Source organism: Spermophilus citellus (assembly GCF_964194105.1).
Source record: "Spermophilus citellus genome assembly, chromosome: X".
NCBI lineage: Eukaryota > Metazoa > Chordata > Mammalia > Rodentia > Sciuridae > Spermophilus > Spermophilus citellus.
The window spans coordinates 38486222-38508702 of NC_138190.1; the positions used below are offsets into that span (position 1 = coordinate 38486222).

At 39.2% G+C, this 22481-nt stretch overlaps 1 protein-coding gene across 1 annotated transcript in view; it reads right to left on the reverse strand.

Annotated features, from left to right (window-relative positions):
- The window catches only part of DIPK2B (divergent protein kinase domain 2B), a 42154-nt gene extending 22732 nt beyond the window's left edge, over window positions 1–19422 (reverse strand). Inside the window, exons 1-2 of the mRNA XM_081276365.1 lie at window positions 19024–19422; window positions 10526–10790 (exon numbers count right to left, since the gene is read on the reverse strand). Coding sequence (XP_081132491.1) covers window positions 10526–10790; window positions 19024–19259 — 501 coding nt within the window. The 5' untranslated portion in view covers window positions 19260–19422. The remainder of the gene's footprint in view (window positions 1–10525; window positions 10791–19023) is intronic.
- Window positions 19423–22481: the final 3059 nt, after the last annotated feature.

The following is a 22481-nucleotide window of genomic DNA, read 5'->3' on the forward strand; positions in this document are numbered from 1 at the left end:
TTAATCAAATCATCCCATACTAACTGCATTTTTCTTTGACCTGGTAATTTGATTTTTAAATCAGAGAAATGAAATAGACTGAGAATATATGGACTTCAGTGAGGCATTCAACAGTGATTCTCATAATAACACTGTAAAGGAGACTAGGGAAGAAAGACTTTGGTTGCTAGGAAATTAAAGTGTTTAAAAATTGATGAACTGAGTTTACTTAACAATTAATGTATTACTAAGGCTTTTTCTTTGGTCCTATTCATTTACATATATATATATTTAATTTTAATTTTTATTTATTTATTTTTCTTGCACCAGGGATTGAACTCAGGGGCACTCGACCACTCAGCCACATTCCCAGCCCTATGTTTTATTTTATTTAGAGACAGGGTTTCACTGAGTTGCTTAGCACCTGGCTTTTGCTGGGTCTGGCTTTGAACTTGCAATCCTCCTGCCTCAGCCTCTTGAGCTGCTGGGATTACAGTACAGGCATGTGCCACTGAGCCTGGCTCCATTGAGTATTTTTATTAACAACAAAGGGAAGAGATTAAATTTGAGTTCATTTAAACTGAAGATGATACATACTTGGGGTTATAGAGGTTATGAAAAGTATCAGCATAGCATTAAGCTAACAGGCTCAAGTAAGATTTAATCTAAGGCCATATTTTTTTTCCTTTTTAATTTTTTATTTGTTTTAATTAATTACACATGACATTATAATGACCTTGACATATAATACATTTGAATCAGATGGGATATTATATCTCATTTTTCTGAGTATTTAATGGGATAAATAAAATATTCTGTTTTTATAAACTAAAATCTAGCCACATATGGGGTTTTAATTGGCATAGTGTTTAATATGCTTAAATATGAGGGGAATGACCATATGGGAAAGAAAATTGGGGATGTTTAGACTGAGGAGGACAGGATTTAGGAGGCAAAGGTATGAGAGGCAGAAATGTCATGTGTAATCTGTACAACTTCAAGGGGTAAAAATAATTTACAGGAATGAAAGTTACAAGAAGACAGATTTTAAGCCAGAGGTGATGGTTCACACCAATAATCCCAACTACTCTGGAGCCTGAGACAGGAGAATTGTGAGTTTGAGAACTGACTGGGCAGCAAAGAGCCCACTTCTAAACAAACAAACAAACAAACAAATAAATAAATAAATTGATAAAAATTAAAAAAGACAGATTTGAGATGAATTTTCTAAAGAGCTCATCTGTCCAAAGAAGGAAACAGCTCTTTCTGAAGGTAGTGAGTTTCTGGTCACTATATGGTCATATAGATGATTCTTTATTTTATAGAAATGATGCAAATATTTTGAAAGTTTGAGCTGGCAAGATTTCAAGTTTATTTCAGAAATCTATGAAGTATATGGTTCAGTGAGTAGAAATTTATTTTTAAATGTTTTTATTACTGCATTATAGTTATACATTTAGTGGGGTAGAAATCTATTTTGATCTTTAACAAATTGGTATATTGCTCTATGTTCTGCTCTCATATATAAAGCAGGAATAAATATTCTTATTAATCCACAGAAAAGGTTTACAAATCATGCTTTCCATAGAACTCTTGATAATCCTTAGAGAGAAGAGCCAACACAATTGGAAAAATTATGACTGCTTTAAGTGGCCCTGAGTTAGAACCAAATTAACATAAATTTTTATATATATATTTTATTATTTCTCCACATTAATGACCAATCTTGTATTGACAGCTGCCCAACAAAACACTAGATTGATTTCTAATTTCCTCTAAGCAATGCTTTGGCAAAGACTAAATCATCGATTGGGGGAATATAGAGTTTTCTTCATTTTGATTTTCTTGATATTATTACAACTTATTTGTTCTGTGATTCAAAAGATAATCTTTTAAAATTCCTGATTTAGTAAGTTTTTTCTTTGTCTTTTTGTTATTGATAATATCTAATGTTATTGCCTTTCATTAGACTGTTCTTTACAGTTTCTACTTTAAAAAACTATTGAGGGGTTTTGTGGTCTAATATTTTTGGAACTTAACATTTTCTCATTAATTCTTCCAAGTGAATTTTTTATAGATACATTTTATATAATTATATAGTTTAATTTCTGCTTACTTCATCTTATGTGGACATACATGGAGGCATAGCCAATTTCAGAGGTCTCTGAACCAAGTCCCATTTACAGCAAAAGTATTTGTTTTAGAGTCCAGTAGTCCTCCTTTATCTGCAAGAGGTACATTCCAAGACATTCCTTGGATGCCTGAAACCATAGATAGTATCAAATTCTATATGTTTTTTTTTCTTTTCTTTTATCTTTTAGTACTGGGGATTGAACTCAGGAGTATTCTACCTCTGAGCTACACCCTGGTCTATTTTTTTTTTGGGGGGGGATGTACCAGAGATTGAACTCAGGGACACTCTACCAATAAGCCACATCCCAGCCCTATTTTGTATTTTTATTTAGAGACAGGATCTCACTTAGTTGCTTAGTGCCTTGCAAAGTTGCTGAGGTTGGCTTTGAACTCGTGATCTTCCTGCCTCAGCTTCCGGAGCTGCTGGGATTACAGGTGTGTACCACCATGCCCGGCCCCCCAGTCCTTTTAAAACAAATTTTACATTGAAACAGGGTCTCCCTAAGTTGCTGAGTCTGGCCTTTAACTTGGGATCCTCCTGCTGCAGCCTCCTGAGTTACTAGGATTACAGGCATATGCTACTGTGCCCAGCTCTATGTTTTTTTTCTTATACATATACAACTATGATAAATTTTAATTTATAAATAAGGTACAATAAAAGGTTAATAGAATAAATAACAATAAATAGATCAATTATTACAATGTAGTATAATAAAAGTTATTTAAAACTTATGAATTGCTTATTTCTGGAATTTTCCATTTAGTATGTTTAGACTATGGTTGACTGTGGGTAACTGAAACTGAAACTGTGGTAAGTGAAACTGCAAATAAAGGGAGACTGCTATCCATCGGAACAGGAATAGTTAGATATCAAAGGAAAAATTTCATAGTGAGTTTTTAAAAAGAGGCCTGGTTCACTAACATCTAAGTTCAGGGAAAGCTGAGAGTCTATAAAGATGAAGCCTGCCTTGAATGGTTTGTCTTGATGATTGTTCAGGCTTCAGTTATGTTTTTGCCAGGGGACTGCTTTTACTCTGTATTTAAGCATCATCTGGAAGGGGCCCCCTGGTGACCTGTCTCCTGTCGACATTTCCCCTATTATTCTCTTGTCTTGTTTTTTTCTTTCTCTACTTTTTTTTTTTTTTTATGTCAAGACAGGGGAAGCTTTTCACTGTCTCCTTTTCCTTCATGAGATCCATCAAGAATGATTTAGAAGTTTTTTTTAGTGGACAGACTGGGTGATCTATTAGTCCCTTTTCTATGAGTCCAAGACAATGGAGGCCTGGAATGAATATGTTAAGTTCCAAATAACTCCTTTGCCACAAATGAGAGGTGATAAGTCTCAATGATTTTAACCCTAAACAAATTCCATTCAAAATATTAGTTGTTTCAACTCTCAGCAATTCCACTATTGGAGGGAGTAAGTGGGCTGTGGGGATACTTGCAACCATCCCATAATAGCTCTCCAGGTCTATCTCAAAACTTCTATGGGCAACAAACACAGCACAGTGACTGTGTTACAAGAGTCACTGGGAGTGAGGTCTCATGATTTCATAGTCACCATGTACCTCTGATGGGGCTCCAATCCTGAAGGCCATTCACTAGATGATGTGCTGGGAATATTGCCCCACGTGGTCCTGGGGATGCACTTTTGGTCTCTTAGATTTCCTTTGCCTCAATAGTCATTTCATCTTTGATTCAACATTAGACGGGTGTGAAAATGATACAGCCACCAGTGACCTGTTTTTCTTTGTCAGCATCATTACAGTCATGCTGTTGTTTTAAAAAAACAAATGCAATATTTCTGAAGGGTCCTGACTTGGTAGCCTGAGGGAAATTAAAATATATATAGTATGAAAAGTAGCTGTGAATCCAATATAACATTTTCATCTTCATTAAAACACTTTATCATAACCTGTTTTGTGCCAGAATGAGTCTAGTATGGTGTTATCTTCAGAGTGCAAAGACCTTGCCTTGTCACCCTTATTATGCCTTTCTAGTGCCTAGTATAGGTTCTATAAATGCCCCTGAAGTGTGTTTGAGTTAAATTTAAGCAAAAATTAATATCCTTTGTTTTGTAATTACATATAAGCCTATATTTTGATTGAATTACTAAAGTGCATTTTAGTTAATTTGTTTATTTCCCCGATTCTATTTAAAGAAATAATGGAGACATTGGAAATAAAATTGCCAACGGTCCTTGTTTAAACAAAGCTGTTGAACGCTCTACACTGCCATCTAGTGGGAGGAAAGGCTCCGGCGCCAAGAAGTCCATTCCCGCAGGAGGGAGTAACAGGGTCTGTGTTTAACACAAGGTCAAAAGCGGATCAGATCGTACTGGAGGGGATGGAAGGCGGGCACGATGGAGGATATGTGTTTTCCCCTCATTAGCCACGGACTGCCTAGGGTGGTTACCCCTTTGCGATTGGCATAATAGCAGAGGAAGCCTTCTTTGTGGTTTTGCAAACAAGCACATCATGAAAAACTCTTGAGTGGTTTTCTTGGCTGTGGTTCTATTTGTGAACTAGTAATTTAGGCTGTGGGATATTCCCATCCGAACAATGCAGCTTTTAGAGGAGAAAAGTCCTGGTTTTATTAGCATAAGTGCTGCCCACATACGGACACATACCCTGCATTATTTCATCTCCTTCTTGATTCTTGGTCCTGCTGTCCTCCTTGGCAGTCCCTGCTGTAGCTTACCCTGTCTGCAGCTCAAGACAAAGTGCTCTTAAGACAAAGTTGCACTTGGAACCGCAGGAGGGGAGACCCAGACTCCCCGACTCAGCTGCTCATGAAAACTACTGGGCTTTTTTTTTTTTTTAAATCCTAGTTGACTTTATTCATAAACTGGACTGATAGTCAAAGTTCCAAGGCCCCTGAATCAGTCAGATGCTTCCTCTCTCTGATTTATTTTCATTTTTTTGATTTTTTTCTCTTCTTATCTCTGCCTTGTCAGTACTCTGAGAAAAGCTGGTTAGTTTCCTCCTCACAACAAACACCAAGACACACACACACACACACACACGCACACGCAGATACACACAATTGATGGCTTTGGCCTAGATCCCTGTTGGAAAGTGGCTCTTAAAGAAATCAGAGAAAACCCACTTAAGTCAAGTGCCAGCAAAATCCCAGGGGTTGTCCCAACTGGTTGGCTCAGCTGGCATTGGGCCATTTGGTGTAAGTTGAAGGGTGAGGCACATCTCCCTACCATCTATCCTATAATGGTTAGTGCCTGAAACTCCCATATAAGTATACTTATACTTATCTTCCAATATAAGTATAAAATGATCATGACTTCTATGACTTCCTAACCAGGAGTTAGGACTCATGTCTCATGGATTATCAGAAAAGTAAGGCAGAGCTGTTCAGAAAAATCTGGGATGAATGGTTATTCAGAGCTTTCTTTATATTCTAGATGAGATAAAAAAAACAGAGGCTGCTTACTTGGAATATCACAGAGAAGAATTCTGAGGCCACATTTGGGCTTAGTAGGGGCTCATTATCTGCAGGGACTTGAATCCAGGATGCTCTATGAATACCAAAATCCACAGGCTCTCAAATTCTTCATCAAAATGATGTAGTGTTTGCATAGAACCTATAAGTTCATCCACCTGTATACTTTAAATCATTTCTAGATATATATAAGTATATGAAAATGAAAATGCTATGCAAATAGTTGTACTATATTGTTTAAGGAATAATGATAATGAAAAAATGTGTTTAGAACAGGCATAATTTTTTTCGGAATATTTTTGTTCTGTGGTTGGTTGAATTTGCATGTATGGAGCTCAGGGATATAGAGTCAACAGTATTAGGAAGATTTGAAATAGTCGTGGATGGACTGGTAGAAATACTGCAATATTGGCTCTCAAATGGAGAGAAATGCTATCAGCTGTTAACATTTTGGCATTGATTGGATTATTTGGTTAGCTGTCTTCACATGGCTCTAAGAGAATATAGTCACAGGATAGGCTAGTATGTTAAATGATGTTTTTTCCTTTGCTTTTGAGCTAAAATAGACATAAAATTCATCAATTTAACCATTTTAAAATGTACAGTTCAGTGACTTTCAGTACATTCACAAGTTTGTGCAACTGTCACTACTGTATCCCAGAGCTTTTTAATCACTCTCTAAAGAAACCCTGTATCCATTAAACAGTCACTCTCAATTCTCTCCTCCTTTCAGGTACCAGTGATCACTAATCTGACTTTTTTTTATCACTATGGATTTACCTGTTCTGGACATTTCCTAGAAATGGAATTGTGTGTGGCCTTTTGTACCTGGATCATTTTACTGAGCATGTTTTCAAGGTTCACTATGTTGCAGTATGTGTCAGTACCCCTTTCCTTTTAATGGTGGGATAATATTCCATTGTATCAATAAAACATTTCATTTATCTATTCATCATTTGATGGACATTTGGATTGTTCCCACTTTTGGGTTATTATGGATAATATTATTATGAGTATTCAGTTATGAGTTTTTGTTTGATCACTTGCTTTTCAATTCTCTTGGGTAGATAGATGAAATTCCCCGCCAACACACACCTTTGGTGAAGACAGATCTATTCAAAACAGTCTAATGGGCGAATTTTGCTAAGAAGAAAAAAGCAAGAGTTTGGGTTTTGCCTGGATAAGAACTGGGAGTAGAAAAGACTGTAACAGAGCACTCTGGGAAGGCTGTGGAATCCTAAGGGTAAAAAGTCTGGGGAAAAAGGAGGGCAGGAGAAGGAAAAGATGGTGCCCCCCCCCAAAAAAAAACAGATGGGGAGGGCTGTGGCTGTGGCTCAGTGGCAGAGTGCTTGCTTGGCACGTGTGAGGCACTAGGTTCGATCCTCAGTACCCCCCCCACACACACACACAAAGCAAATAAAATAACGTCATGCTATCTATCTACCACTACAAAAAAAGTTTTTTAAAAAGATATGTTTTAAAAAAAAAACAGATGGGAAGGATCTTGAACTTGTTGGATAGATGAAGAAAGGAGTTTTTCAGAATTTATAAAATGGCTGCTGATTTTTTCTGTTTTTAATAAGGAAGGGGGAAATCTGATGGAGATAAAAAGATGCCTTAGGGGAGGGCCAAAGTAAACTAAAAATTGTTTTATAGTTTAGGTTGTCTTAACAGGGTGTTGTAAATGGATGATTTTGGGGAAGAAAGAAGGAAAACTTAAGATGGCAAAATAGGTAGAGCAAATTTTAATTAAAGAAAGGGGCTCACTTATTACAAGAATGCTGATGTGCATTTTTATAGTGATGGACTTTTTCTAAAGCATTTTCATATCATTATATTCATTAGGATGAATGAATGAGGCAGAGAAGGTACCATTTGTTGCCATTTGAGGAACAAAAAAAAAAAAAAATCCAAGTGTCTAGCACAGCATCTGGTGATGATAAGAATTCAGTCAGTATTTGTAAAATAAATGAAACAGAGTCATAGCAAGTCAAAGACTGTCAGAGATGCCAGAGTCTTTGAGACCATCCACAAGTCTTCCTCCTTCCTCATTTTTTCAGAGTAGGAATGTTAGAGCAGAATGAGAAAGTCCTGGGCTTAAATCCAAGGTCCTGTGGTCAGTGAATGAAGAACCCAAGTCAGTAGTCTTATCCTCTACCTCCATAACATCAACTACATTGTTTTGTGATGATTTGCACTCTTGTCTGTTTCCACCACTGAGCCATAAGCTCCTGGAGATAGAGTTTGTGTTTGATTCATCTTTGATTCCCCAAAATATAGCACAGTTGTTGAAACTTGTTGAATGGATGAACAGGAACCCAAAGCTCTCTGTTCTTTCTTGTCTCTGCTCCTTCTCAATTCTGCCACAGGTTTTAGTGGCAGATGCAGGACTCAACCATAGGATTCCCTCTTCCTTTCTTCGCTATGAAGTACCAACATCTCGAGGAATTGTGCTCTTCAGTGTGGGACTTGGTAATATGGAAGAAGAAGAAGTGATGGGATTTTCAAGAGGTTTTGAAATAATTCCTTGTCTACCTGTTTTGACCTTCCTGGGGACTTGCATTTGCTCCTAAGCCCATATTAGTTAAGGTGTCTCTGGTATTAATTGTGGCCAGTCTGTGAATGGCATAGGTTGGGTACCCAGGCCAGTCCATAGGGCCTGTCTGCAGTGTAGAAAGAGAGGCATGGAGGGATTATATCTAGATTATTGATCATGTTATAGGCTTTGGTATCTGACCTCTGTCCTTTGATTTTGCTTCATATTAAGTAGCCCTCATGAGGTTCTTCTACCTGAATTTCCAGTTCTTGTCTCCTATACCAACTCTATGCTGAATCCTATCACCATCCCCTTGGACTGGGGACAGCTTGACATCCTTTGGTTTGTTCTCTCCCACCCCAGTGCCAGTAAATTCATACAGTGCAGACTGCAAAAGGACCCCATTGGAAAGCTCAGTTTTATTTTTGTCAAATGATGGCCCTAATACCAGCAACCTGACTCCTCCTTATTTCAAAACAGTTTCCACAAGTATTAGTCAGGGTTCTCCAGAGAAACAGAACCAATGGTGTGTGTGTGTGTGTGTGTGTGTGTGTGTGTGTGTGTGTGTGTATGAAAGTGGCTCACATGATTATAGACACTGAAAAGTCCTAAGAGCTGAAGTTAACAAGCTAAGGACCCAGGAGAGCAGGTGGTGTAGTTTCAGTTCAAAGGCTAACAGGTTTGAGGCCCAGGAAGAGCCTATGTTTTAGTTCAAATCTGCAGGCAGGAGAAAAACAATGTCCCTTTTAAATGCAGTCAGTTAGGTAGTAGGGTTCCCACTTATTTGGGAGAGGGCCAGCCATTTTGTTCTATTTGGCTTTAGAAGAGGCCCACTCATATTAGGGAGGACAACCTATAGCCTGTTTTATCTAGTCTTCTGATTCCAATGCAGATCCCATCCCAAAACACCTTCACAGAAATGCTCAGAACACTGTTTGACTGAATATCTGGGCATCCCATATCCCAATCAAGTTAACATATAAAATTAACCATTATGCCACAAAACTTAAGAGCAAAGCCAGGTGGTTTCATTACATGGATGAAATATCCAGGAGCCAGTGAATATTCTTTGCTCCTTGTCCTTCATCTTGAAAAAGGCAAAGAAGGATCTGTTAGTTCTCAGAATTCACCCAGGTAGTCTTAGGTGCCCATGTAAAAAAGTTAGTGGCCCAGGGAGAGTGGGAAGCATTCTTAGCATTGCCACGAGAAGGTCAGTTCAAGTCCTCCAGCCTTGTGACCCATTTTAAATCCTCCAGCCTTGTGATGGCAGGGAAGTTGGAGTGAACCTCTTCTTTCCATCTTTGATGGAGGTAAGCCACTTCTCAATCCTTGGAGGTGGCATCTTCTGCCCAAAGGGGGCTCAGCTTGTTGTGTGTGAAGGTCCAAGAGTATGTCAGTTTGAACAAAGAAGGATGATACTTAAGGTGATAGTGCAGGAAGGAACCAATACAGGACATGATGGCACCAGCAACATGTTGAAGTTCGCAGGGCAGCATACTTGTGGGAATGGGTGGGGAGCTCTCAGAAGGGAAAAGGGTGTTGCATTATCAGAATTTGCTCCTGTGATGATAGAGGTTTGCTTCTTCTTTACAAGAAGAAATACAAGAGGAGGTTGATTTTCAAAATGCACTCTCTGTATTGTGAAAGAGAATACATACAGGAGCTTCTACAGGTGAATGCTCACCTAGTCTGGGGGTTGGTGGAGGTTCTCAGAGGATAGTTGCAGGTGAGTTAAACCCTGCTAGAGGGGGAGAGCTGGTGCTACAGTTTGGATTTGGAATGTCCAACAGGCTCATGTGTTGAATATTTGATCCCTAGTTGATAGTGTTATTGGAGGTGGACCTTAGGTAGAAGAGGTGGGTGATTTGGGGTGTGCTCTGGAAGGGAATGTCTTGTCCCTGTCCCATCCTTTTACCTCTCTCTTTTTCTCTCTCTACCTCCTGCCTTCCTGGCCACCATGAGGTGAGCCTGTCTGCTCTATCACATGCTCCTCAGCATGACATTTTGCCTCACCCTGGACCCATAGTGATGGGGTCAAGTAACTATGGACTGAAACCTCTGAAATTATGAACCCAAATAAATCTTTCATCATTTAAGCTGTTTTTCTCACGGTGATGGAAAGCTGATAAGAGTCATCCTGTCAGATGTTTAGATCAGAGATGGCAGCTAGGAACTGTTTCTCAAATAATCACTGAAGGCCATTTCAAAGAGAATGGTGCATGACAATGGGATAAGAGACTTACAAGTAAATCATGTTTTGTATCTGTCTTGTCACAAGCCAGGAACAAGGTTTTGTTGCACTTTACAAAGATCACAACTTTTCCTTTTTGTTTCAGGCTGAGATGTGAGATGGGAATGGATCTTGCTTTTTCTCTGCCTCAGTTTCCCCAACCCAATCCTGCCCATGGTCTATACACTCACCTGCACCAAGTCTGGTGTGAGGCGCTTGGCTTGCAGCCATTTCTGGAATCTCCCTGTTTTCCGCAAGACACGCTCAATGCTGCAGGTCTTTGGAGCTGATGCTGACACACAGATTCTCCTGTCTGAGATCTCATTTTGGTATTTGCTGGCCAGCCTCAAGATCTCCACAGGGCGCCAGGTTTTGGAATCATCTGAGTAATTTGCAGAGTAAGAAGGCAAGTCACCAGGAGGCAGTCCAAGGTGGGAAGCCCGCGTGTTGTCAAACCTGTCAGAAGAATAGTCTTTTTAGGATTGGCCTGTGAACTGGAGGCTAGTGGAACCGAAGACAGAGAGACTGGGGACAACAGCCTGTCTGATCCGTTTCTCTTCCTTAGATTAAGTGTTCCAAATTCTTTCAATGAGAAGACTACTTCTATTTCCTCAAACTTAGGGAAGTGTATATGTTATTGTCAGTAAAAGGTTAGGAAGGTATGGGTCAGACAGAATATCCTCCTCAATTCACTGGTACAATAACTAGCTATGGTCCTCTGAACATCTAATCCATGTAAAGATAGTAGTTTTACATGTGCTAACACTTTTGATTTTCTTCACATTCCATCCCCACTTTATAAATGCAGAAACTGAGAGTCATGGAGTTTAAGTATTTTGTTGAAGGTAGACAATATGTTGCCAAGCCGTGATGCAAACTCTGGGCTATTCATCAGCAAACTATCATGCTTAACCCCCCCCCCCCCATACTCATTGCTCAATACACCATTCTCTGACCAGTGCCTGGGTCTTGGAATGATAGTTCTTGAAGAGGTTCTTGGGCCTGTTCTAGGAAAACTGCTGATCCTCCATATCCAACTCCAAGGAGCTCATCAATTTTGCTTTTTTTCCCCATGAGTTTAAGTAATTAGCACCAACCAAGACTTGGGCAACCTTGGCTACTAAATATTAGGTCACCAAATTGGAAGCTATTAGGGCTCCAGGAGGTGTGAAATTATGCAATGGTCTGGTCATTCTTTAATCCTCCTCAGGGGAGAGGCACAGGCTTATTATCATCTACTGATTTCCTAGGCCCAACATTTACCCTTTTCTGCATAATCATTTCTCCAGCTGTGTGCTGACATTTCCATCAGGGAAGAATGTTAAATCTCCTTTTGATTTATGTATGAAAAATCACTCAGAAAAAGTTTACCTTCATTATTATTAATAACTGAGGGTCATATTTCAAGTGAAAAGCAGGTTATGTGTTATGTATTTAACTTAAATGAAAATCTTTAAATTCTTATTATTGGGCATTATTTGATATCCCTATGATAATGAGTTTTAGATAATGTATTTTGGAAGAATTGGCATTTCAGTGAACTCCGAACCCTAGATTATTTTATTTTCTCATTTATATGATGTAGCATTATCCTAAGAGACTACTGTTTTGATGGTGAAGAAAGCCAAACAAAAACTCCCAAAGGCAAGGAAGTCAGGGGATTTGTCCAGGGAACTGGAGAGCCCAGGACTCTGTGTCCCTGAGGACTACAGTTGAGCTGTAGGCCTCTCTCATTTGGAATGGTGCTCCAACAGAACGTGTCAGTAAGCAACTTCTGTAATGCAACAATGCAAATTGCAGTGGAAGTAGACATCAATAATTCTATTCAAGCTGAGCCCCAGTGGCTCAAGGGGCTGAGGCAAGTGGATTGCAAGTTCAAAGCCAACCTCAGCCAGGATATGTAAAGAACTCAAAAAACTTAACACCCAAAACCCAAACAACCCAATCAATAAATGGGCTAAGCAGCTGAACAGACACTTTTCAGAAGATATACAAATATATGAAAAATATATGAAAAATGTTCAATATCTCTAGTAATACAGAAGTGCAAATCAAAACTACTCTAAGATTTCATCTCACTCCAGTCACAATGGTAGTTATCAAGAATACAGACAACAATAAGTGTTGGCAAGGATGTGGGGGAAAAGGCACACTCATATACTGCTGGTGGGACTGCAATTTGGTGCAGCCAATCTGGAAAGCATATGGAGATTCCTTGGAAAACTGGGGATGAAACCACCATTTGACCCAGGTATCTCACTCTTTGGTCTATACCCAAAGGACTTAAAATCATCATACCACAGTGATGCAGCCACATTAATGTTTATAGTAGCTCAATTCACAATAGCCAAACTGTGGAACCAACCTAGATGCCCTTCAGTAGATGAATGAGGAAAGAAACTGTGGTATATATACACAATGGAATATTACTCAGCATTAACAGAGGATAAAATTATGGCATTTGCAGGTAAATGATGGGAATTAGAGAATATCATGCTAAGTGAAATAAGCCCATCCTCCAAAACCAAAGGCGGAATGTTTTCTCTGATAAGTGGATGCTAATCCATAATGGGGGGGGGCATGGGATGAGTAGTGGAACTTTGGATTGGCCAAAGGGGAGGGAACGGGCATGGGGATAGAAAAAAAGGTGGAATGAGATGGACATCATTACCCTAGGTACGTGTATGATTGCATGAATGGTGTGACCCTACTTTGTGTACAACCAGAGAAGTGAAAAACTGTGTTCCCTTTGTGTACAATGAATAAAAAAAAAAGCCAACCTCAGCAACTTAGTGAGGTCCTAAACTACTTAGTGAGATTCTGTCTCTAAATAACAAATAAATAAATAAAAATAAAAGGAGTTGGGGATATGGCTCAGTGTTTAGGCACACCTGGGTTCAATTTCTAGTACCAAAAAATCTATTCAAGAGCATTACCACAAAGATATTTTGAAAAGACAAAACATTGTAAACTTGTAATGAGTTGATTTTACTGGAAGGTTCAGGACAACCTTGGGAAATGATCATCCCCTCCGGGAGAATCAGGGCCCAGAGGCAGGGCTATTGGCCTGTTTCCTGCTGCTTTTCTTGTTTGAAACTTGTAAAAGTCCTGGGACTAAGGATTTACAATTCAGTGTCTCTTTTAGATAATGTTGACATATCTGAGGAAAAACCTAAATAAGCCCTCTATTTTCACTTGCTTAGTTGACTTAAAAATCACTGGTTTTGGAGGTCACACAGCTGGGCAATGCATTCTTAGTATCTCACTAGCTTTGTTGTAGATAACATCTCTGACATGTGGCTTATGATGATAACAGTTACCTAGGTTACTTTTCAGGGATATGAAGGCCATTTCTGCTGAAAACATTGACTCTTCACTTGGCCCTGCAGACATCAAATGGGTAACTGGAATGGGAGAAAAAGGCCTGGCAACTCTGCCTTCATATTGTGTTCATCTTCTTTGCTGCCTTAACCTTGGGTCGGATTCTACTCAGATGTGTTGATGACTTGAGAAATATTTTGTCCAGAACTATAATCCATGGTTAACCTAGCCTGGACTTGCTTAGTCTCCCTTCAAGGATAAAGATACCTAACAATCTCCATGACTAGAAACACCAGATCATGAAAGGAATGAAAAAAGGAGGCAGTACAGTTTCTGGAAGATTTCTGCCTATTCCCAGAAAGAACATGAATATTTCTCCCCTTTATTAATCTCTCTCCCTCCCTCATTATTCTCATTCTATATTTATAACCCTTCAATTCCCTGGAGTTGAGAAGATGTTTTGTGAGCAGAGCTCCCTCTTCTCCATCTTTTGACCAGCAAATAAGGCTCTTTCTTCTCTTGACACTCTTGTCTCTTGAGTCATTGACTTTATTAAGCAGCAACAGAATTGGACTATTTCAGTCACAATAATAGTAACACACCCTTATGAGACACAAGCACCCCAGTGGTAGAGGGAGGCAGATCTCAGGGCTCCTATTCATCCAGTTGGGTGATTTCCTGCCTGCCCTGTGGGACTAGATCATTGTCCTATTTTTCTGCCTTATCTCTGAGTAGGCTCTGCTTAGATGACAGCATGGCTGACAGGTAACCTTCAATGAATGCCTGTGCAAGGTCAGCAATGGCTCAGGTCACTCCGTGAGGATGAATTGAGACAAACTAACAGGTTCCCAGGCCTCACTTCTCCCTTATTCAAAATAGTAATACATTTATTGCATTAAGTGAGAAAAATGTATATTCTTATAATATTGATCACCTACTTTATTGAATAGAAGAATTCAAATGAGAAAACAGATCTTTCTTTTCGGTCACTACAATATTAATATCCTGGAATTTGGAAAACCTCAGAACTGTGACAGCTTTCCAATCTTCCCTCTGCAATGAGATCATGGGCATGATTGAGGTGGCTTGCCAGGTTCCTCATTGTGTTAAAAGTTTGACAAGCAGGATCATAGCTTCTCAGAGCTGGAAGGAAGCAGAAAGGTCAATCTCTCAAGCTTCTCAACATGGAGAAGAGGATGGGTGTGTAGGGGAGGGAGATGGCATTAGAATTAGAATGAGATGCCCTCTTCCTTCATATGTAGACATGCCTTTCTAAACATTTCTTGCCTCTTTTCTCTCTTCTTCACCCTACAGCTTTTCACCACACATTTAAACCATCCAGCATCTTCCCAAAACTCTCAGGATAGTCATAGCATAGTTGATAATTCTCTTTCTAGTCCTATTATCTATTGTTTCCTTTACAGGCTTGCTTTGATCTTATCAAACAACTGGCAACCCTTGGGAAAACCACATTCTTTTTAAAAAATATATATTTTAGCTTTAGATGAACACAATAATTTTATTTAATTAACTAATGTATTTATATGTGGTGCTGAGAATGGAACCCAGTGCCTCATACATGATAGGCAAGTGCTCTACCACTGAGCCACAACACCAGTCCAAGCACATTCTTTTGGGCCTCCCAAATCTTTCTAAACTACTGCCACTAAAAGTACCCACCCTCATACACAGTACTGATCAACTTGATCCCGGTAGATCCTCCTTGTTGATGGAATCACTCAGGGGTTCACATAGTCGTATTTTCAGTAGGAAATGTATGCCAACTAGGCTTACTCAATTTCCTAGCTTTCCTCAACTTTTAAGTCAGGAGGTAAAAGTCAACATGGAATGCATGAGAAAATGGGTATAGGAAACATTCAAACTTTCAAAGATTGATGGTTCAGTATATGAATCCTCTCATTTGTCACTAGAATTTTTGCCAAATATAAAGGAAACAAGGAAAGGTGTTATTCAACTACCAATTATAGGTCTTCAGCATACCTAGCTGAATTTGGAAGCCCATCTATCATTTGATCATCTTCCAGTCCTTTGTGAGGAGCAGGGCTACAATGCTCATGCTGGTCTGGCTAGAACATTGCAGCCAAATATCTGAGAGTTTGGGATGGATTTTCTCTTGAGGTTATGGTAATCATTTTTTAAAATGGAGAAATGTTTGGAGATCAACAAGATTAAAACGAACAAACATACCATTAGAAAGAAAGGCAAAGAGGGGGCTGAGAATGTAGTTCAGTGGTAGAGCTTGTGCTTAGTATGTGCAAAGCCCTGGCTTTGATTCCCAGTGTGAAAGAATGAAAGAGAGAGAGATTGCAAGAGACAGGAAAAGGATATGAATTTATAGATAATTTAGCAAATAAGAAACACAAATGTTCAATAAACCTGAAGAAAAAACTCAATTCAGAAGAAATGAAAACAAAAATAGTGCTGGCCACAGTGGTATATGTCTGTAATCCCAGCAGCCCAGGAGCCTGAGGCGAGTTCAAAGCCAGCCTCAGCAACTTAGCAAGGCCCTAAGCAACTCAGAAAGACCCTGTCTCTAAATAAAATACAAAATAGGGCTGGGGATATGGCTTAGTGGTTAAGTGGCCCTGGGTTCAATCTTTGGTACAAAAAAAATGTAATAGTAAATACTTGTGAGTGTGTAAGAAATGGGCTCTTTATGTGGAAGTCTCCATTTATGTATATACACACACAAATACATATGCCATTTGTATAATACAAAAATAATATATTAAATAATCTATAGTATATTAATATACTATATTTTATATCACATATTATACATAATATATATCTCCTAAAAATTTACCAAATTTTTTGATCCAGAAATCCTACTTTTAAGAGTTTTTCACATGGAATGAATTGAGAATGCACACAAAATTTCACCACAGGAATGTTCAATGTAACAATGCATAAAATACTGAAAATTTAAAAAAATCCTAGTTGTCTCATGGTAGTGAATTAGCTAAGTAAATTATAGTTAGTTGATGTAATTAACTATTGTAAAACCATTAGAAGTCAAAATTGTGAAGGAAAATATTTAATCATGTAGAAAGGTGTTTCTCATACATGGTTAAATAAAAGTTCCCTCAAAGAGTTATACATAACATGATCATAGTTTTGTTGCAAACATTTCATAATTCATACTTAGAAAAAGGGTAGTAGTGATAGACAAAAAAAAATGTTTGCTCTAAGGGGTCATCTCTTGAGAGAGGAATTATATGTGATTTTTATTTTGTATTTTCCTTAATCAACAGTTACAATAAATATTCTAAAGTAAACAGATGCTACTTTTACAACCAGAAAAAATTACAATGTAGAGAGGAGGACTATAAACAAATTCACATTCTCAGATCCACTCACTTCTTTTTTTCTGCCTCACTGAGGTTGAAGTATGGAGAACTGTAACCCCAAACCTGTCCTGTCTGATGTTTTCCTGCATGTATCTGCATACTTCCCTTTTAGAAGCACATGGAAAATGAATTCTAAGGGAGGTGAAGTAATATCCTGAACTCTATGAACACAAACTCATTTAGGAACATGCCTTCTGAATTAGGCTAGTACTTGCCTGGTGAGAAAATCTCATTTATTGCCACTTTGTGAATAAGGAGGATGGAAACCTAGAGCTCATCTTCAGTTGAATCCCTTAATTTTACTCTCTTCTATCTTAGAATATATCCATATTCTCATTGCCTTTTTTTCTCGAAAGAATCAGCACCACTTCACCTGAATTCTTGTTCTTTTTCATCCCATTTCTTACATAGAAAAACCTTGAGCTCATGTTCAGTATCTCCATCTTTATTTCACATGGAGTTGTTTAAAATATGACTCTAGCTGAATTGACTTGTATTTCTCAAACTGCCCTCATATGTCTTGATGACTTCTCTTCTGGAGTATGAGAACTTGTTTCAGAGCTCCTGCCAGTAACCCCAGTCTATCCTACATGCTGCTTTCCATGAGATATTCCCAAAACACAAATCTCATTTTCCCTTCACTAGTGCCAGCTACAGAGTTGTGCCAGTTGTGGCTCTTTCAATTTTCAATATTTGAAAATGTCTTTAAAAAGGTTTAATAGGAAACCTTCACATGAACTTCCTAAAATATCTGTGGTCTCTCAAAAGAAGTCAAATATTTTTGATCAGTAGTTTTTCATTATATCTGTTTAGTGATTTAATTGATCAATCAAATATGTTTTTGGTTAATACAGGTTGGTAATAAAATTATTGTTTATGCTTTTAGTTTGGTCACTGATCTTATGAGTATAAAGTAGGGCCTTGGGGGAGGGTAGAGGAAAAGGGGTATATTTCAAGGGTCTTTGGTACTGAAAAGGTTGGGAACCACTAACCCCCAGGTTAAAGTTTCAGTTCCTTGGCATGGCATTCAAGTCCCGTGCCCCATCCAACCTCCTGTCTGCCACACCTCCATATAGGTTTTGTGCTCCAGTCCTTAAGAACCTCTAACCCCTTCTCACCTTCTGGTCCTCTTCTTGATCTGCTTCTTCTGCCTTCTGTCTTTCCCCTCCCAGGAAATTTCAGCTCAGTTTTAAAGATGTTGCTCAAAATCCCCCACCCCCAGAACTACTTTCACAGTCTCCATTTTGAATTAATGTCCCCTCCCTGGACCTCCTGGAGGACTCCTGAAAGTCCTCTATACTGGCCTGCATCACACCACATCTTATAATTATCTGTAACATGGCTCCCTTTTCCTGACCCAGTAGAGTGCAGGGACCAGTTATAGTGGCAGTTACCATAGCACCTGCTAGATCTTGCCTTGGTACCTGGGCATTGACTGTGTTAATAGGCTCAAATTCCAGATACCATTCTTTGGTGAGAGCCAAAAATGTATCACAAAAAAATCCAATTTTACTCTCATCAAGACAACACCTCAAAAGAGGAAACTGGCTCTAAAACTTTGGAACAAATTGTCCAGGCTTGAATCCCAGATCTGCCACTTATTAGATGGTGCCCTTGAGCAAGTCACTTAATCTTGCTGTCTCAGTTCACTATCTAAATAATGGGTGCAAATCACTAACACACTATGTCTGCCACATAGTAGGTTTGCTATAAATTTTATTCCCCCCACTATGAGAAATGAATTTGGCAAACTCAATAGCTCCAGGCTACTCCATTCATAGAAAAGGGAACCTTAAGCTTTTATTTTAAAAGGAACTTTTGGAATGAGCATTCCTGGCTGCTATTTGGCTTCGAACAATCACCACTATCATTAAATGGCTTCATTTTAGCTCCCACCCATAAATCACATCCCAGTTCATATTCAACAAAGTCCTGGCCATCTTTACATGAAGGGAACAGAATTTTTCCCCTTAGAGTTATTTGATTGAGATTCTGACCTTATTTCTTCTTTAAAGAACTTCTTGCAAATAGATGTCCCGATGCAGGCATTGCATTTATCAAGACCGAGGAATGTCCTTCCCAAATTGTAGCTGGTTCGGACTCGGGGCACTGGAGAAGGAGGGAGAGAAGCTGGAGAGGAGAAAGAATAGCTCAGGGCTGAGATCCACAACAGCAGCAGGGCCAGCCAGCCCAGACGGAGAGCGGCAGCCTCGGGCCTGGGCCGGGGTTCCATCCTGGGCTCTGGGCTGTGCCTGCAGCCTCAGCTGCCTACTCTGGGCTGTACAGAGGCAAGGCTTGGCCAGAGAGGAAGCTGTCAGAGGCAGCTGGTTTCAGGGTGCTGACCCCATCCTGGCCTCCCAGGTTTCTGTTTGAGGATGCTGAGGAGCATGGGGCTAATGAGGCTGGGGAGAGGGTGAGGAAGTCCATGGAGGATGCTGATAACATGTTTCCAGAGCTACTCTTCCTCTGCCTGCGGTGGCTGCCTCAGCCTAGGGAGGGGCTCACTGGCAGATTTCGGGAAGGACAATGGTCACAGTTTCCCCATGTGGTCCTTTCGACAAACACAGGATATCCCAGCTGGGCAGGAAAGGTTAATGCAGGATGTCTGTCCGACCTAGGTTCCACCTGGGAGTTTCAAAGAATCCTGATGGTCCCCGCCCTCTACTGCTTTAAATCTGGTTACATCTGCCCCTAAGGATTACACACACACACACACACACACACACACACACACACACACACACACATCAATTTTTGTTCTCTTCTGTACAGGACAATCTGTCCTTTCCTTTAACCAGTCATATTTTCCCTACCTTTACTATATTTAGCTGTGAAATAACTAGAGGTTAATTTGCTGGCCATAAAGTGGCACTTTTAAACTGATAGGAAAGGTCAAGGCTTTTTGCTGCATAGGAAATGGAAAAACCTTAGCTTAGTCCATTTTCTCTTGCTGACGTAAGAATAATAGTGGAGAATAGAATCTCGTGGCCTCTATAGGCTGATGAGGGAAGTGCCAGAAAGAGCCCCCTGCCTACACCCACCTGTGTTGGTCCCTCTTCCCAAGGCCTGAAAGCCCCTCTTTACTTTGCCACCCTGCCTCACTTCTCAGCACCTGGCCTGACTTGGGAAGATTGAACTGCCCTGGGATTGCCTTCCTCTGGATACCAAGATAAGGTTCACAGCATGGAGTAGATGAGGGAGCTAATTTGGAACCAGAGTGAGCCTACAAGCACTAAATTAGGGAAGGTAGGTTGCCTGACCTCCTGCTAGGGGTTGCAGCTTGATTACCTGGTCAGTTTAAGAATATAAGAGAGTGTACAGAAAGATGGGGCTGGGAAAGGTGAAAAGGGAGGTGACAGGGGACAAGAATGGCCTCAAGAGAAGTGATGAGATTTGCTAAATGTCAGTGGGAAGAAAGGATAAAAGCAGTTCTCTGTGATTAAAAATGTGCTAGGCAAGTGCTCCTCTCCTGAGCCACAGCCTCAGTTCACATTTTGTTTTTTATTGTTGATTTTTGAGATTTTAATATATATTCTAGATCTTATTTTGTTGGATACATGGTGCTATAGTTTGGATCTGAAAGTCCCATGTGTTAAAAGCTTGATCCCCAGTCTTTGGCACTATTGGATAATGATGGAAAACTTAAGAGGTAAGGCTTTAGAGGGAGATTTTAGGTCATTGGAGTTGAGCCCTTGAAGGAGATTGTGGGATGGTGAGTTTCTTCCTCTTCCTCTCTCTTTTGCTTCCCCACTCTGAGGTTTTGATCCACCATGTGCTCCTTGCCATGATGTGCTGCCTCGTCACAGGCCCCAAAGCATGGGGTCAATTGACCATGGGCTAAAACCTCCAAAACTTTAAGCCCAAAGAAACCTTTTCTCTTTATAAAATTATTTTCTCAGGTATTTGCTACAGCAACAAAAAGTTCACACACATATGTAGCTTGCACATATTTTCTCCTAGGCAGTAACTAGTCTCGTTCTCTTGAATTTTTAGCAGAGAAAAAGTTATGAATTGCATTCAGCAATTCATTGATCAATGTAGAACCAGATCTCAGATGTCTAGGACTTTTCCAGGAAGGACCAAAAGGAACTTTGATAAAGTGTTTGCAAGAGAAAGGAAAAAAAAAAAAAACAATTTTGCTTAGTTACAGTGGCAAGTTGCTTGTTATAGGTTAGTTTGTGGTTTCTGATTAATACAGATTCTAATTTCAATTTACTGTTTATGTTAAGCTTCGGTTTGTTCATGTAGAAAGTTAAAGTGCCAGAGCTACCACAGTCTAATGTCCTCCCAATTATATTTTTTTAAACAAGTATAAGAACTAGGGATAGTTCTATGCCTTGAGGATTTTTCTTCAATAGTTTCTTATAAAAGCTTAATGATTTTATATTTTACATTTAAATCTATGATGATTTGGAGTTAATTTTTGTATGAGGTTAGGTCAAAGTTCATTTCTTGCTTCAGCACCATTTTTTAAAAATCCCTATTCTTCCTCCATTGATATTGCTTCTGTACCTCTGTCAAAAATCAGTTGTCTGTATTTGAGTGTGGCTATGTCTGGGTTCTGATTGATCTATGTATCTATTCCTCTGTCAACACCATAGTCTTAATTATCATACCTATTTTTTTTTCTTTTTTTATTTGTTCTTTTCAGATATATACAACATTAGAGTGTATTTTCACATATTATACATACATGGAATATAAGTTTTCCTAATTAGGATCCCATTCTTTAGGTAGTACATGATGTGGAGTTTCACTGGTCATGTATTCATATATGAACATAAGAAAGTACTGTCCAGTTCATTCTATTGTCTTTCCTATTCCCATCCCCCTCCCTTACCTTCATTCCCCTTTGTCTAATCCAATGATCTTCTATTATTCCCTCCCCCACTTATTATATGTTAGCATCCACATATCAGAGGAAATATTCAGCCTTTGGTTTTTTGGGATTGGCTTATTTCATTTAGCATGACAGTCTCTAGTTCCATCCATTCACCAGCAAATGCCATAATTTCACTCTTCTTTATGGCCGAGTAACATTCCATTGTGTGTATATACCACATCTTCTTTATCCCTTAATTTGTTGAAGGACACCTCGGGTGGTTCCATAACTTAGCTATTGGGAATTGAGCTTCAATAAACATTGATGTGGCTGCATCACTATAGTATGCTGATTTTAAGAACTTTGGGTATAAACAAGGTGTGGGATAACTGGGTCATATGGTGGTTCCATTCCAAGTTTTTTGAGGAATCTCCATACTGCTTTCCAAATCAGCTGCTCCAATTTGCAGTCGCACTAGCAATGTATGAGTGTGTCTTTTCCCCCCACACCCTTGCCAACATTTACTGTTGCTTGTATTCTTGATAATTGCCATTCTGACTGGAGTAAGATGGAATCTCAGTATAGTTTTAATTTGCATTTCTCTAATTGCTAAAGATGTTGTACATTTTTTTC